This window comes from Podarcis erhardii (assembly GCF_964252035.2).
Source record: "Podarcis erhardii genome assembly, chromosome: 9".
Taxonomy (NCBI): domain Eukaryota; kingdom Metazoa; phylum Chordata; class Lepidosauria; order Squamata; family Lacertidae; genus Podarcis; species Podarcis erhardii.
Window position 1 is genome coordinate 78,912,242 of NC_138512.1, and position 13,233 is coordinate 78,925,474.

The 13,233-nt window shown below is 48.9% G+C and overlaps 1 protein-coding gene across 2 annotated transcripts; it reads left to right on the forward strand.

The window, feature by feature from the left end:
• Positions 1 to 3,710: 3,710 nt before the first annotated feature.
• On the forward strand, positions 3,711 to 12,519 carry ANKRD53 (ankyrin repeat domain 53). 2 transcript variants are annotated; one of them, XM_081877074.1, is made up of 5 exons: positions 3,711 to 4,200; positions 5,517 to 5,716; positions 8,383 to 8,547; positions 10,881 to 11,022; positions 11,634 to 12,519. In XM_081877074.1, the coding sequence occupies exons 2-5, from the start codon at positions 5,571 to 5,573 to the stop codon at positions 12,387 to 12,389; spliced, it is 1,209 nt and encodes a 402-aa protein (XP_081733200.1). In that variant the 5' UTR covers positions 3,711 to 4,200; positions 5,517 to 5,570; the 3' UTR covers positions 12,390 to 12,519. The 2 variants fall into 2 exon arrangements, with proteins under 2 accessions (XP_081733200.1, XP_081733201.1); XM_081877075.1 differs by having other exon boundaries at positions 10,902 to 11,022.
• Positions 12,520 to 13,233: the final 714 nt, after the last annotated feature.

Below are 13,233 nucleotides of genomic sequence, written 5' to 3' on the forward strand. Positions count from 1 at the left end.
AGGTTGCTGATAACCTTGTTTGTAGATTCAGGTAGGTAGCCGTGTTGGTCTGATGCAGTCAAAATAAAGAAATGAAAAATAAAAATTGTCCAGTAGCACCTTAGAAACCAACTAAGTTTGCTCTAGGTATAAGCTTCTGTGTGCATGCCTTAAGGTTATACCCAGACCTTAGTCGCTCTGGTATCTGAAGAAGTGTGCATGCACACGAAAGCTTATACCCAGAACAAACTTAGTTGGTCTCTAAGGTGCTACTGGACAATTAGATTTTTTTTATTTATTTCAACCTTGCTTGTCTTCAGGATTGCAAGGCCGGGGCAAATTTGAGCCTCCAGCCAGGAAAGGGGGGGGGGACCCCACACAGAGACAAGATTTTCTCAAAGGCTGTTGTACAAGTCTTACTATGATCCTGGGATTGAAGCACTAGGTCAATGCCACTAAAGTAAACGTGTCAGTGACACGTCATCCTAGATCTCCTTTCGGACTAGTAAGTAGGCTGTTATTTTTAACTGCACTAAATCCCTGAAAGCGTATTTGGAAGAGTATTTGAACAGCATCATGCAGCTGATGTCTAATGACTGACTCTCAGTAACGATTGACTTTCGAGTAGCTAAGGGGTGAAATTATTTCCAAAGTATTTGCAGCATCAGCAAATCTTGAATTTTTAAAAAGCCTGATTTTTTAATTCATGTCAAAGACAACCAATCTATAAAACTAGCCTTTTAACTTTTCTCTTGGTATAACTTGTCGTTCTAACCCCTCTTTTGTCTGGTAGTTGGCACAAACTACGAATGAACCTGGGGGCTGAGGATATTCTGAGATTACTCATCAATTATAAATGCCTTCCTTTAAAGTTACTATCAGTTATGAATTGTGTATATGTAGTTAGTCTGCTCATTCTAATTCGGTTTTTATAAAAAAAATACCTTTGATATTTGTTATCCTTGTTTGTGGTGCAAAATGTCTCAGGCGCTAAACGCTTTTATGTTTCTCTGGGTGTGCATCATATCTGCACAATTCTTTTATCAAGTATTTTTAAAAGTATATTCTAGTCCAATCATCTTGCAAGGCAGCAATCTTAGGCCCAATGTTGGGCTTGAACCCACAACACTGAGACTCAAAGGAGTCTCCCTTCCAACTCTCCGGACCTATGGATAAAGAGATGTCCCCCCTGGACCCATAAGCAGGTGTTCAGGCCATGCATGCAAAATAACCAAATAAATTCATGCATGTGCATGTATATACAGTCATACCTTGGGTTACAGACGCTTCAGGTCGCGCGTTTTCGGGTTACAGACGCGCCAAAACCCGGAAGTACTGGAATGGGTTACTTCCGGGTTTCAGCACTCGCACATGTGCAGAAGCACTAAATCATGCTTTGCACATGCGCAGAAGTGCCAAATTGCAACCTGCGCATGCGCAGACATGGCGCTGCGGGTTGCGGACGTGCCTCCTGCACAGATCATGTTCGCAACCCGAGCGTCCAATGTGTGTATGTGTGTTTTTGTGTGTGTGTGTGTGTGTGTGTGTATACAGTGGTACCTCTAGGTGCGAACTGGATCCGTTCCAGAGCCCCATTCGCATCTAGAAGCAAACGTAACCAGCAATGGCACGTCTGCGCATGCGCACATCGCTTTTTGCCGCTTCTGCGTATGCGTGTGACGTTATTTTGAGCGTCTGCGCATGTGCAAGCAACGAAACCCGGCGCTCTGTTACTTCCGGATTGCTGCGGAGCACACACACACACACACACACACACACACTTATTACATGTGGGGAAGGGGTGTATTATTGGGTGGTGGTTGGTTTTTATTTTGATTCTGTACTTTGTGGTTTTATATTTTCATTTTATCCTGTGAACCACCCTGAGACCTGAGGGCATAGGGCGGTATATTATTATGATGAATAATAATAATAATAATAATAATAATAATAATAATAATAACAACAACAATGCACATATACAATAGATGTATTTATACAATAACATGTAGAGAGAGAGAGAGAGCAATGCAAGAGTTGCTGAATGAAAAACAGCAGACCAGGGTAGCAAATTACATTCTTCCATCTCCATGTTTCTCAGGAGGCGGGTGACATCCATTCTTATCATTTTGGGTTGCCACAATTCATTAATTATAAATTAATTTTAATTAATTAACTAATTTTGGGAGGTGGGGGCAAAGGTGGTTTTTTTTTTTTGCAAAATCTCAAATAAAGAAAAAGAAATAAGTTGGGGGGGGGGTATTTTTGAGGGGCCGCCTGGTCTCTCCTTCCGCGGCGGGGCCTCGAACCCGCGTCTCCCGGGGGCGCCAGGGGGCGGCGCTTCCGAACTGTCCCCGCCCCTCCCCGCCGACGTCAGCGCGCCTCTTCCGGCCTGCGCGGGTTGCCCTGGCAACGGCGCCGCCGCCGCCGGCGGGATGGCGAGGCCCAAGAGCGGCTCGGAAGCGCACGGCCGCCTCGGCGCCGCCCCAAGGCCGGTGGGGGCGGGGCCAGGCGGGAGGGGGCGGGGCGAACGCCGCTCTGGCGGGACACGCGTCTCGGCCTCCCCTGACACGCGTCTCCCTCTCTCTCTCTCTCTCTCTCTCCAGCCACCCCCTCGGCCAGGGCAGGTGGTGCGGTCCTGAGCGGCTGCAGGCGGAGCGGGGCTGTACCATTTCGCGCCGCAAGGGGGGGCAGCAGTCGCTGAGCATGTTGTGTCCTCGCTGGGAAACTGGGCAGGGGGGTCCCTGCTTTATCTCCCTCCCACCCCCAAAATAGATCCTTTGGGGCAAACATAGGGGACCTCCACCCCCTCCAAAGAAACACCCCCCCTTTAAAAAAATAATAATTTTATTGAGTACAAATTAGAAAATTTTTTTTTTAAAAGTACAAATATACAAAAGGAAGAAAATACATGTAACCAAGAGAAAATTAGAAAACATTTTACCTCTTCTCATATTTACAATTGTAAACAAAGAAACACCCTCCTAATGCCTCCTTCTTGCATGGAAGGGACTGTTTGGGCTGCATCAAGGGAGGGGAATTCTGCCAATCATCCTTTTAGCCACACTTGCCTTTATTTATTTGTTTGTTTGTTTGTTTTGTTTTGTTTTGTTTGTTTGCATCCTGCTCTCCAGCCTTAAAGGCTTGCACACGGTCAACTTCTGCAATTCTAACCTCAAGGAAAGACACAGCACAAGAGGGCAAAGGTACAGGGAGGGAAGAGGAAGATCAAAGCTTCAGCACCAATCTCTAACTATACTGGCCGGCTGGCCCATTTTAGAGGCAGTTGGTGCCCATCTCCCTCCCACAGAGGCTGTCCTTTGGGATTCCCATAGAAAGGAATGCAAAATGGATTCATCCGTCCCAGACTTTTAAAAACAACCCCTACAACAGCAATTTAACATGAATTTTACTATCTAACGAGACCCTTGAGCCATAAAATGAAAGCAATAAACAATGTACTGCAGTCACACAATCAATCCATCCATCAATCAATCAATCAATCAGTAGCTGAACAAAACAAAAAAGCCACAAAAACAAAAACGCAAAATAAATAGCAAAATCAGACAGAACAGACTTCAGCGTAACACTCAAAATGGAAGTGTGGCGCTCAAAACAGAGCATGTTCGGCTTCTGAAAAGAGTTCCTAAACCGGAACACTTACTTCTGGTTTTGCAGTGTTTGGGTTCCAAGCTGTTTGAGTATCAAGCCGTTTGAGAACCAAGGCAAAATGTAGTGTCATCAAACAGGATCTGATGGTCCATATACAGACATAAAATAAACCGCAAGGAAGTGAATTTATGGGAGGTAGCTACTTGAACTATTTTATGGCACAGACATAAAGGTTAAGTACGACAAGGCTACAAAACATGGGCCCTGTTACACCAAGGGAAAGTAATTGGAGTATTCAGATGCCCCTGTATCGGCCCAATTCCCACAGAGGACAGCCGAGGGGAGAGGATTCCTGATGCAGCAGAGCCAATGATGGAGTGAGCTCTGTCTCCCAGGTCCTTGGATTTTGCAAATGTGTCCAAAAGGGGTGATTGACATGGCCATGCCTTTTCCATCTTCTTCTTCAGTCTTCTCCCTAGCAAGTTCTCTAAGCAGGCTCCAGCAAGGGTCCTGTCGAAAGACTCACAGTACGCAGCCAGCAGCGGACAAGTTCACTGGCTCAAGATCTGTATCCAAAAAGCCGAAAGCCCGACTCAGGCCGACATTAATGTAAATATCACCTTGTTTGCACGGATTTGGGGTGCGATTGGGGGCACATGCAGTCTGATCCACACTTCGGAACTCCCTGCCTGTTGAGATCCAGGAGGTGCCTTCGCTGTGTTATTTTCGGCGCCTGCTAAAAACATTCTTGCTTAGGCAAGGCTAGCCAGACGCTCAGAAAGCGGTGTAGATTTTAATCTGTTTTAGTGTTTTAACTTTTAAAAACTGTTTTATACTATTGTTCTAAATCTTCCTTGATTTCTTTGGTATGTCCTTTTGTAAACCCCTTTGAGGTTTGACGCACACACACCCCAATCAAGCAGTGTATAAAATTTATGAAAATAAATATATTGCCTCCTCAAGATCCTCAGCACATATACGGGTATTAAGTGTGCAAATTCGAGGTTGCAATTCCAGTGGGAGAGAGCAGATCAGCATTCACCAACTTGCCAAAGGATGGCATAGGGACCAGGCAAGAATAGATAAAGGGGCAGATCCGAACCCAGACTTTTCTGTCAGTGTTGCCAGAGAGTAAGGCTAGGTTAACACTCACTGTGTTTCCAGTGTTGGGTTTTGATCTGTTGTGAACAGCTGGGCGAGGGGAGATTTGTGAAATGCCCCTACAAACAAGGACTTCACTGCGCTTGAACGTGTGAATACTGTATGGACTTGCTCTCTGTCCCATCCCAGGGGGTCCCCCATGAATGGAAGAAATCCTTTCCGGAAAGCAGAGTGGAAAACTGAGGGTTATACTAAACCTATAAGGTTTAGGATTTTGCTAAACCTATAATAATAATTTATTTGTACCCCGCCCATCTGGCTGGGTTTCCCCAGCCACTCTGGGCGGCTTCCAACAAAGATTAAAAACACATTAAAATGTCATACATTAAAAACTTCCATGAACAGGGCTGCCTTCAGATGTCTTCTAAATGTCAGGTAGTTGTTTATCTCTTTGACATCTGATGGGAGGGCGTTCCACAGGGCGGGTGCCACCACCAAAAAGGCCCTCTGCCTGGTTCCCTGTAACTTGGCTTCTTGCAGGGAGGGAACCGCCAGAAGGCCCTCAGCGCTGGATCTCAGTATCCGGGTAGAACGATGGGGGTGGAGACGCTCCTTCAGGTATACTGGGCCGAGGCCGTTTAGGGCTTTAAAGGTCAGCACCAACACTTTGAATTGTGCTTGGAAACGTACTGGGAGCCAATGTAGGTCTTTCAGGACCGGTGTTACGTGGTCTCGGCGGCCGCTCCCAGTCACCAGTCTAGCTGCCGCGTTCTGGATTAGTTGCAGTTTCCAGGTCACCTTCAAAGGTCTTCTCTTCCTGCCAGGGCTTCTCTGCGCTGCACACGGCAGCTTTGTATGGGCGCCTGGACTGCATTCAGATGCTGGTGGAGAAATTCAATGTCGACGTGAACCTGGCCAGCCTGACGGGCTGGAGGCCCATCCACCTGGTGCTGAGCAAGGAGAGCCGGAATGCGGCGCTCGAGTGCCTGCAGTACCTCATCAAGAAACAGGCCGACGTCAACGTGTGAGCTGGGCGGTCCTTGCCTCCCCTTCCCGTCGTTCCCTCGTGCGCACCCGGCTATGTGCAGGAGGGGCAAGAGCAGGCAAAGCGGAGCTTCATTCCTTAGTGGGATTTCCCTGGAGGGGGAGCGGCAGTCATTCGGTCACGGGGCAGGCACAGCGAAAAAAGGGCCAAGTCCGGCTTCCTCAACCTCAGCCCTCCAGATGTTTTTTGCCTACAACTCCCATGATCCCTCGCTAGCAGAACCAGTGGTCAGGGATGATGGGAATTGTAGTCTCAAAACATCTGGAGGGGCGAGGCTGAGGAAGCCTGGGCTAAGTGATGGACAAGCCCCAATCTCCGTCGTTCACAGCCAGCCCTACTGAGGATGGGGAGCATTTCATCTCTGCTTAGAACAGGATTAGGCCAGTGGCCCATCCAGTCCAGCATCCTGTTCTCACAGGGGCTGGAAAGTGACTGCATTGCCTGCCAATTAGTTTCTGTGCCCAATTCAAAGTGCTGGTTTTGACCTATAAATCTGTAAATGATTCAGGACCACAATACCTCAAGGACTGCCTCTTGCTGTAGGAACCTACCCAGACCCTGAGATCATCCTCTGAGGCCCTTCTTTGTGTGCCTCCTCCTTGAGAGGTCCAGAGAGGGGCAGCACGAGAACGGGGCCTTTTCCGTGGTGGCTCCCCTTTTGTGGGATGCTCTTCCCAAGGAGGCTTGCCTGACACCTTCATTGTACACCTTTAGGTGCCAGGCGAAAACTTTCCTCTTCGACCAGGCCTTTGGCTGGTTGACATCCCATGCCCTTTTAAATGTGTTGCGGGAGGGGGGATTATTGGTTTGATTTTCTTCTTATTTTTATTATGTATTTTGTGCTTTTTATATTGTAATTTAATAATTTTAATAATAATAGGAATAATTTTTTTGTACCCCACCCATCTGACTGGGTTGCCACTCATTTATGCCATGAACCGCCCTGAGATCTACAGGCATAGGGCAGTATAAAAATTTAATAAATAATAATGACGGTTGCCTCTAGGAAACCTGCGAGCAGGATCTGAGCACAAGAGAAAATATCCCCTTTTGTGGTGTCCAGAAACTGGGACCACGGAAGCATTGCTGCCTTCAATTGTGGACAACTTTCAATTGTCCACTTCAATTGTGGACAACCAACTGACCGACAAACATATCTACATGCCTCTAGCTACCATCCCAAACATACCAAACAGTCCATTGTATATAGCCAGGCACTACGTTACAGCCGCATCTGCTCCAATTCTACAGACAGAGACTCTCACCTAAGAGATCTACAGCAAACCTTTTTAGAACTAAAATACCCAGCAGATGAAGTTAGACAACAGATCAACAGAGCCAGACTGATACCCAGAGAGAACTTGCTGCAAGACAGACCCAAAAAAGAAAATAACAGAACACCTCTAGTCATCACATACAGCTCCCAAGTTAAAACAGTACAACGCATCATCAGAGATCTACAACCTCTCCTGGACAATGACAGTTCTCTTTCTCAAGCTCTGGGAGGAAGACCTTTCATTGCCTCCAGACAGCCCCCCAATCTTAAACAACTCCTAACCCACAATAATACTACAACCAGACTTAACACGGACACTGGCACCAGAGCCTGCAATAAACCCAGATGCCAACTTTGCTGCCACATACACCCGGACAACACCATTACTGGCCCCAACAACATCACACATACCATCTCGGGACTATTTAATTGCTCATCGTCTAACATTGTGTATGCCATAAAATGCCAACAGTGTCCTTCAGCTCTCTATATTGGACAAACAGGCCAGACCTTACGCCAAAGAATAAATGGACATAAATCCGACATCAGGAACCACAAGACAGAAAAACCAGTAGGAGAACACTTCAATCTCCCAGGACATTCTATACAAGATCTCAAAGTAGCTGTTCTATTACAAAGGAATTTCAGAAATAGACTGGAAAGAGAAGCTGCTGAATTGCAACTTATCACCAAACTTAAAACTATGGAGAGACCTGGTTTGAACAAAGACATTGGATTCTTATCTCATTATACATGACAAAGCCATTTTTCACCTTCTCACCCCTTGCTTTTTCCTGTTAGACCTATTGCAGTCGTTAAGAGTCGTCAACAGGCTCATCGCAGCTATCTGCCAATCACCCATTCCCACCACCCTTCTGAGTAATACCCCTCCCCACCTTCTCACTATATAGAAAGGTCCGGTGACTTCTGTTTCAGTGTATCTGAAGAAGTGTGCATGCACACGAAAGCTCATACCTAGAACTAACTCAGTTGGTCTTTAAGGTGCTACTGGAAGGAATTTTTTTATTTTGTTTTGACCATGGCAGACCAACACGGCTACCTATCTTCAATTGTGGAGGCAGACCAGTCAACCTTGCCCTCTCCTCCTCCTCCATGAACTTGTCAAAAGTTTTTATTTTGTTTCATTCGCTTTATATCATGATGAGCACTCATGGTTCTAAGGCGTTTAAAACTGGAGGAGCAGAGAGCCCTTAGTCCTCTGGGACAATGGCCTTTTTGCTCTGGATTGTGTTTTCTGCCCTTCATAACCGTTTTGCGATTCATCTTGGGCAAACTGATTCAGATTTCTGAAAACATTCTGCAGCTGACTCCGCAAAGAGCAATGAAACCCTGCATTCTTGTTTTCCAGGCAGAACCAAAGTGGGGTGTCTCCGCTTCACAAGGCGGCCAGCGAGGGGCGTGAGAATTGCATCTGGGAACTGATCAAGGCCGGGGCCAATGTCCATATCCGGGACTATGAGGGCCAGAAGCCCATTGACCTGTGCAGGATGTGGGGCCACAGGTCCTGTGCCAAGTGAGTATTTTGTATCAAGGCGGGATGGGCCAGAGGCAGCGATGCCAGGGGGCATTGTGGGCATACGCCAGGTACCCACCTGTGTGCTGCAAGTCAAGTGCACCCAGTCCTGACCTTAATTATTATTATTAATAACAATAATAATAATAACAATTTTTATTTATACCCCGCCCTCCCCGGCCAGAGCCAGGCTCAGGGCGGCTAACACCAATAAAATCACAGTAAAAACATAACAGGGAGAAAAGGGGGGGGGGAGGAAAAGGGGGGAATTAAAATATAGTGGTACCTTGGGTTACATTCGCTTCAGGTTACATACGCTTCAGGTTACAGACTCCACTAAGCCAGAAATAGTGCTTCAGGTTAAGAACTTTGCTTCAGGATAAGAACAGAAATCGGGCTCTGGCAGCGCGGCGGCAGCAGGAGGCCCCATTAGCTAAAGTGGTGCTTCAGGTTAAGAACAGTTTCAGGTTAAGTACGGACCTCCAGAACGAATTAAGTACTTAACCCGAGGTACCACTGTACAGGTTAAAATGCAATTTAAAATGCAGCCTCATTTTAAAGTAGCTGATAAATCAAGACCATATGGGGAGGGAAACATAAGGGTCAGACCGAGTCTGAACCAAAGGCCAGGTGGAACAGCTCTGTCTTGCAGGCCCTGCAGAAAGATGTCAAGTCCTGCAGGGCCCTAGTCTCTTGTGACAGAGCCTTCCACCAAGTCGGGGCCAGTGCTGAAAAGGCCCTGGCCCTAGTTGAAACCATTCTAACCTCCTTGAGGCTCGGGACCTCCAAAGTGTTGTTATTTGTGGACCTTAAGGTCCTCCGCGGGACATACCAGGAGAGGCGGTCTCGTAGGTATGTGGGTCCTAGGCTGCAAAAAGCTATATTGCCTTTGAATTTTTTTATTTTTTTAATGTTGCTTGCGGGTTGCGAGAAGGAATCCTAGTTCTGCTTTGGGGAAGGAGCATAGCTCAGCAGAGCATCTGCTGATGAGTGTGCACCCAGGCAGGGAGCCTGATTTAGGAAGTAAGGATCAGAGGCAGGGGACGCTTCAGAGCTGGAGGAGGAGGAAGAAGAGGCAGGCCAGGGAAGTGAAGGGCCGGGTGCTTCCCCACCTTCTCCTGCTCCACTGTCTCCCAGAACCAGGAGGGGACTGAAAGGAGAAGAGCAGAGGCAGTTTCCACCCAGGCTCAGTCTCCGGCTACATGCATGCAGCCCGACGGGCGGAATTATATAAACTGGTGGAAGGGAAGTGGTACCCAGATTCTGCAACTTCTCTATAGAGCGCAGACTCAGGAACAGCTGCCTAGACGCAATGTTGGTGTGCGTGCTTCTCCAGAGCTGTAGATGTGACTGTTACCTTGGACAATAAAGGGTTGACCCTCTGCCTTGTGCATTCCTTGGCCGGGGAGCCCCCAGGCTCCATCCCTGGCACCTGCAGGTAGGTCTGAAAATGACTCCCTGCCTGGAATCCTGCACGGCCACTGCTGCCAGTCAGTGCAATGCTGAATTAGATGGGTCAATGATCCAATTCAGAATAAAGCATCTGCTACATCCCTGCGTCTATATTTTCCACTTTGGTATACATGAGATTCCTGGCACAAGCAAGAAGCCCCTGGGAATCTGGAGCTCCTACATATGATCCTCAGAGCATCATAGGAGAATAAGAAGAGTCTGAGTGCTGGATCAGGCCAGTGGTCCCTCTGGTCCAGGCTCCTGTCCAAGGGGAATCCCAGAAGCAGGGCCTGAGCCCAACAGACGCTCGCTCTCCCTTCCTGTGCTTTCCAGCAACAGAGTCCCTCCTTTGCTTAGCCGTGTGACCTTATGCTTCCCAAGTCTTTCTACAGGCTCTCAGTGCTCTAGAACAGGGGTCAGCAAACTTAACCGCACCTCGGGCTGGTTCTCCCGCACCAATCGCACAGCAGGCTGGAGAATGCGTGTCCATACATGTGCAAACACACTATTTACGGCGCACTTCTGGGTCAGAGGAGCACCGGAAATAGCTTGTGTGCATGTGCATGGGCCTCCTCTGACCCGGATGTGCACCGGAAATAATGCTTGCACATGCGCACAAGCTATTTCTGGTGCTCCTCCGACCCAGAAGTAGGCAGCCGAACAGCACAGCGCCGGTAAGAGTGGGCGGCGGCAGCGGGCAGCAGGGGTCGCCACAGGCTGGATAAACGAGTCAGCCTTAGTTTGGGGACCCCTGCTATAGAAACATCTGTGCAGGAAACGATACGGATACCAGCAGGGGAGCTCTGCGATATGGGACGATGATGCAGGTCTTTCTCTGCCAGTCATCTGAGGCAGATCCTCCTCCTCCTGCACACATCCAGGGTGGTGCTCTGCCTCCACAGGTGTCTCGCCAGCGCCATGTGGAAAGCAGACAAAGCACACTTTGTCCAGCAGGTCACCAAACTGAACAAGATCAAGGAGGCGTGCGAGGTGCAGAAACTTGAATTCCTTAAAAGAGAGCAGGTAAGCAGCAGCACGGATGGGCACAGGCAAAGCCCCCTTCATGGCCGTTTCGGTTCCCGGTGCTCCTTACGCCACATGGCTGGGCTGTTTAAGAGAGGGCAAACCATTGGGGAGTTACAGCGCTGTCTCTGGCTGTAGAGACCAATAGGGAGAGACATGTTTTGTTGCAGCTGGGACAAATGAAGGGGTCTCCAGTTTTGCTGCTGCAGATGCACATGGCGTTTCTCCTCCCCATTGATATAATAATAATAATAATAATAATAATAATAATAATAATAATTTATTTATACCCCGCCCATCTGGGTGAGTTTCCCCAGCCACTCTGGGTGGCTTCCAACAAAACACTAAAATACAATGACCTATTAAACATGAAAAGCTTCCCTAAACAGGGCTGCCTTCAGATGTCTTCTAAAAGTCTGGTAGTTGTTGATCTCTTTGGCATCTGGTGGGAGGCCGTTCCACAGGGAAGGCGCCACTACCGAGAAGGCCCTCTGCCTGGTTCCCTGTAACTTGGCTTCTTGCAGGGAGGGAACCGCCAGAAGGCCCTCAGAGCTGGACCTCAGTGTCCGCGCAGAACTTCGCCCACTGCCTTGTTTGTCCTTTCATTACAGATGGAGATAAATCTCAGCAACAAACTGGCCTTTGATGAGTGGCTGGCCAAAAAGCATTTGCCTCCGCCTCCGGCCAGGATCGTGCGCTGCCTGGACACGAAGCGGAAGTCTGTGCTCCCTCACAGAGGAACGCGGAAGAAGACCAGCCCGATCCTCTCCTTTGAAGAAATAGTCCCGCTGAGAGTGGACGACACTTACCAGGTGCGGAAGGACCGGCGGTGCCGGCCGTGGAATGTCAGCACCAACTTAGCCTCCCTGCCGGCCACCTGCATCAGCCGGCCGGAGACTGTGCGGCTGGGCATCCATCCTGACCCGCCCGCGGAGCACGACTTCACCTCCTACCTCTTCCTCTACAAGAACGGCTATGGCGACCCCGAGATCCAGGTCGACGGCATCGGCAAGATCCTGGACATGCCCGACCTGCCCTTTGAGGTCCTCAAGAAGAGCCTCTATCCCGACACCCGGGCGACCCGTTTGGATGTCCCGGGGGATCTCAGGCCCCAGCACATCTTCGGATTGCAGCACAGGCGCCGCCCCGGCCCTGAGCATCGCTGGACCGATCAGATGGCACTGAGCTTGAGGCAGACGGTGGACCCGGCCCTTCTGGGCACGCTGAAGGCCCACCTTGCCACCTACAGCGACCCCCAAGTGCTCTTCCCAAGGCTGGAGTCGGGCGGCGCCAGTGGCAAAGACATCTCCTCTTCCTCCTCTACCCAGAGCAAAGGCAGCAGCCACCAAGATTCACCCGTGGGGTAGTTCGCTAGCCCAGCACAAAAATATGTGCCTGCCCCAGTTTTGCAGCAGAGCCCAGCAGGGCTGGAAATAATCATTTGATTATTATTATTGATGAGTCTGGATTGAAACAGTTTGCTATGAGAACATTTGCACGAGGCGAGGCGGGGGGGGGGGGGATTAAACCAGCTTATATAATGCTTGTTTTTGTGGCACTGTGGGTTAAACCACTGAGCCTCAGGCTTGCCAATCAGAAGGTCGGCGGTTCGAATCCCCGCAACGAGGTGAACTTCTGTTGCTTGGTCCCTGCTCCTGCCAACCTAGCAGTTGCAGTTGTTGTGTGTGTTGCTTGCACCCTCTAGAGGACAGGAATGTGCAGAACACAAAAGCCTTGAGGAAGCTGGCTTTCAAAACGTTTTGCAGCTGTAAAGCAAATTATTCAGTTCTGCAAGGGTCAGCACGATGAGCTAAATACGCAGCATCAGACTCCACTAGTGAAGAGTTGTTGGGCTGGTTCTTTTCAGTTCTAAGACATTCTGTAGTCAGGGTTGTATAGCATAGGGATTAAAGCCTACAGAGCCTAGTCGGCTCAGAGTACTGGCCTCTTATGGGGCAGCTGCCCCACCTTTGGGAAAACTGTAAGGATTCTTAAGAACACGAGAAGAGCCTGCTGGATCAGGCCAGTGGCCCATCCAGCCCAGTTCTCACAATGGCCAGACAGATGCCCATTATGGGAAACCCGCAAGCAGGATTTGAGCACAAGAGCCACTCTCCCCTGCTGTGGTTTTCAGCAGCTGGGATTCAGAAGCATGGCTGCCTCCAATTGTGGAGGCAAGAGCATATAGCTGTCATGGCTAGCAACCTTCAA

Coding starts and splice junctions, on each gene's coding strand:
- ANKRD53 (XM_081877074.1), top strand. CDS start 5,571: ATGCTGGTGGAGAAATTCAATGTCGACGTGAACCTGGCCAGCCTGACG. Junction 8,548..10,880: donor GGCCACAGGTCCTGTGCCAA/GTGAGTATTTTG, acceptor GCACACATCCAG/GGTGGTGCTCTGCCTCCACA. Junction 11,023..11,633: donor AATTCCTTAAAAGAGAGCAG/GTAAGCAGCAGC, acceptor CTTTCATTACAG/ATGGAGATAAATCTCAGCAA.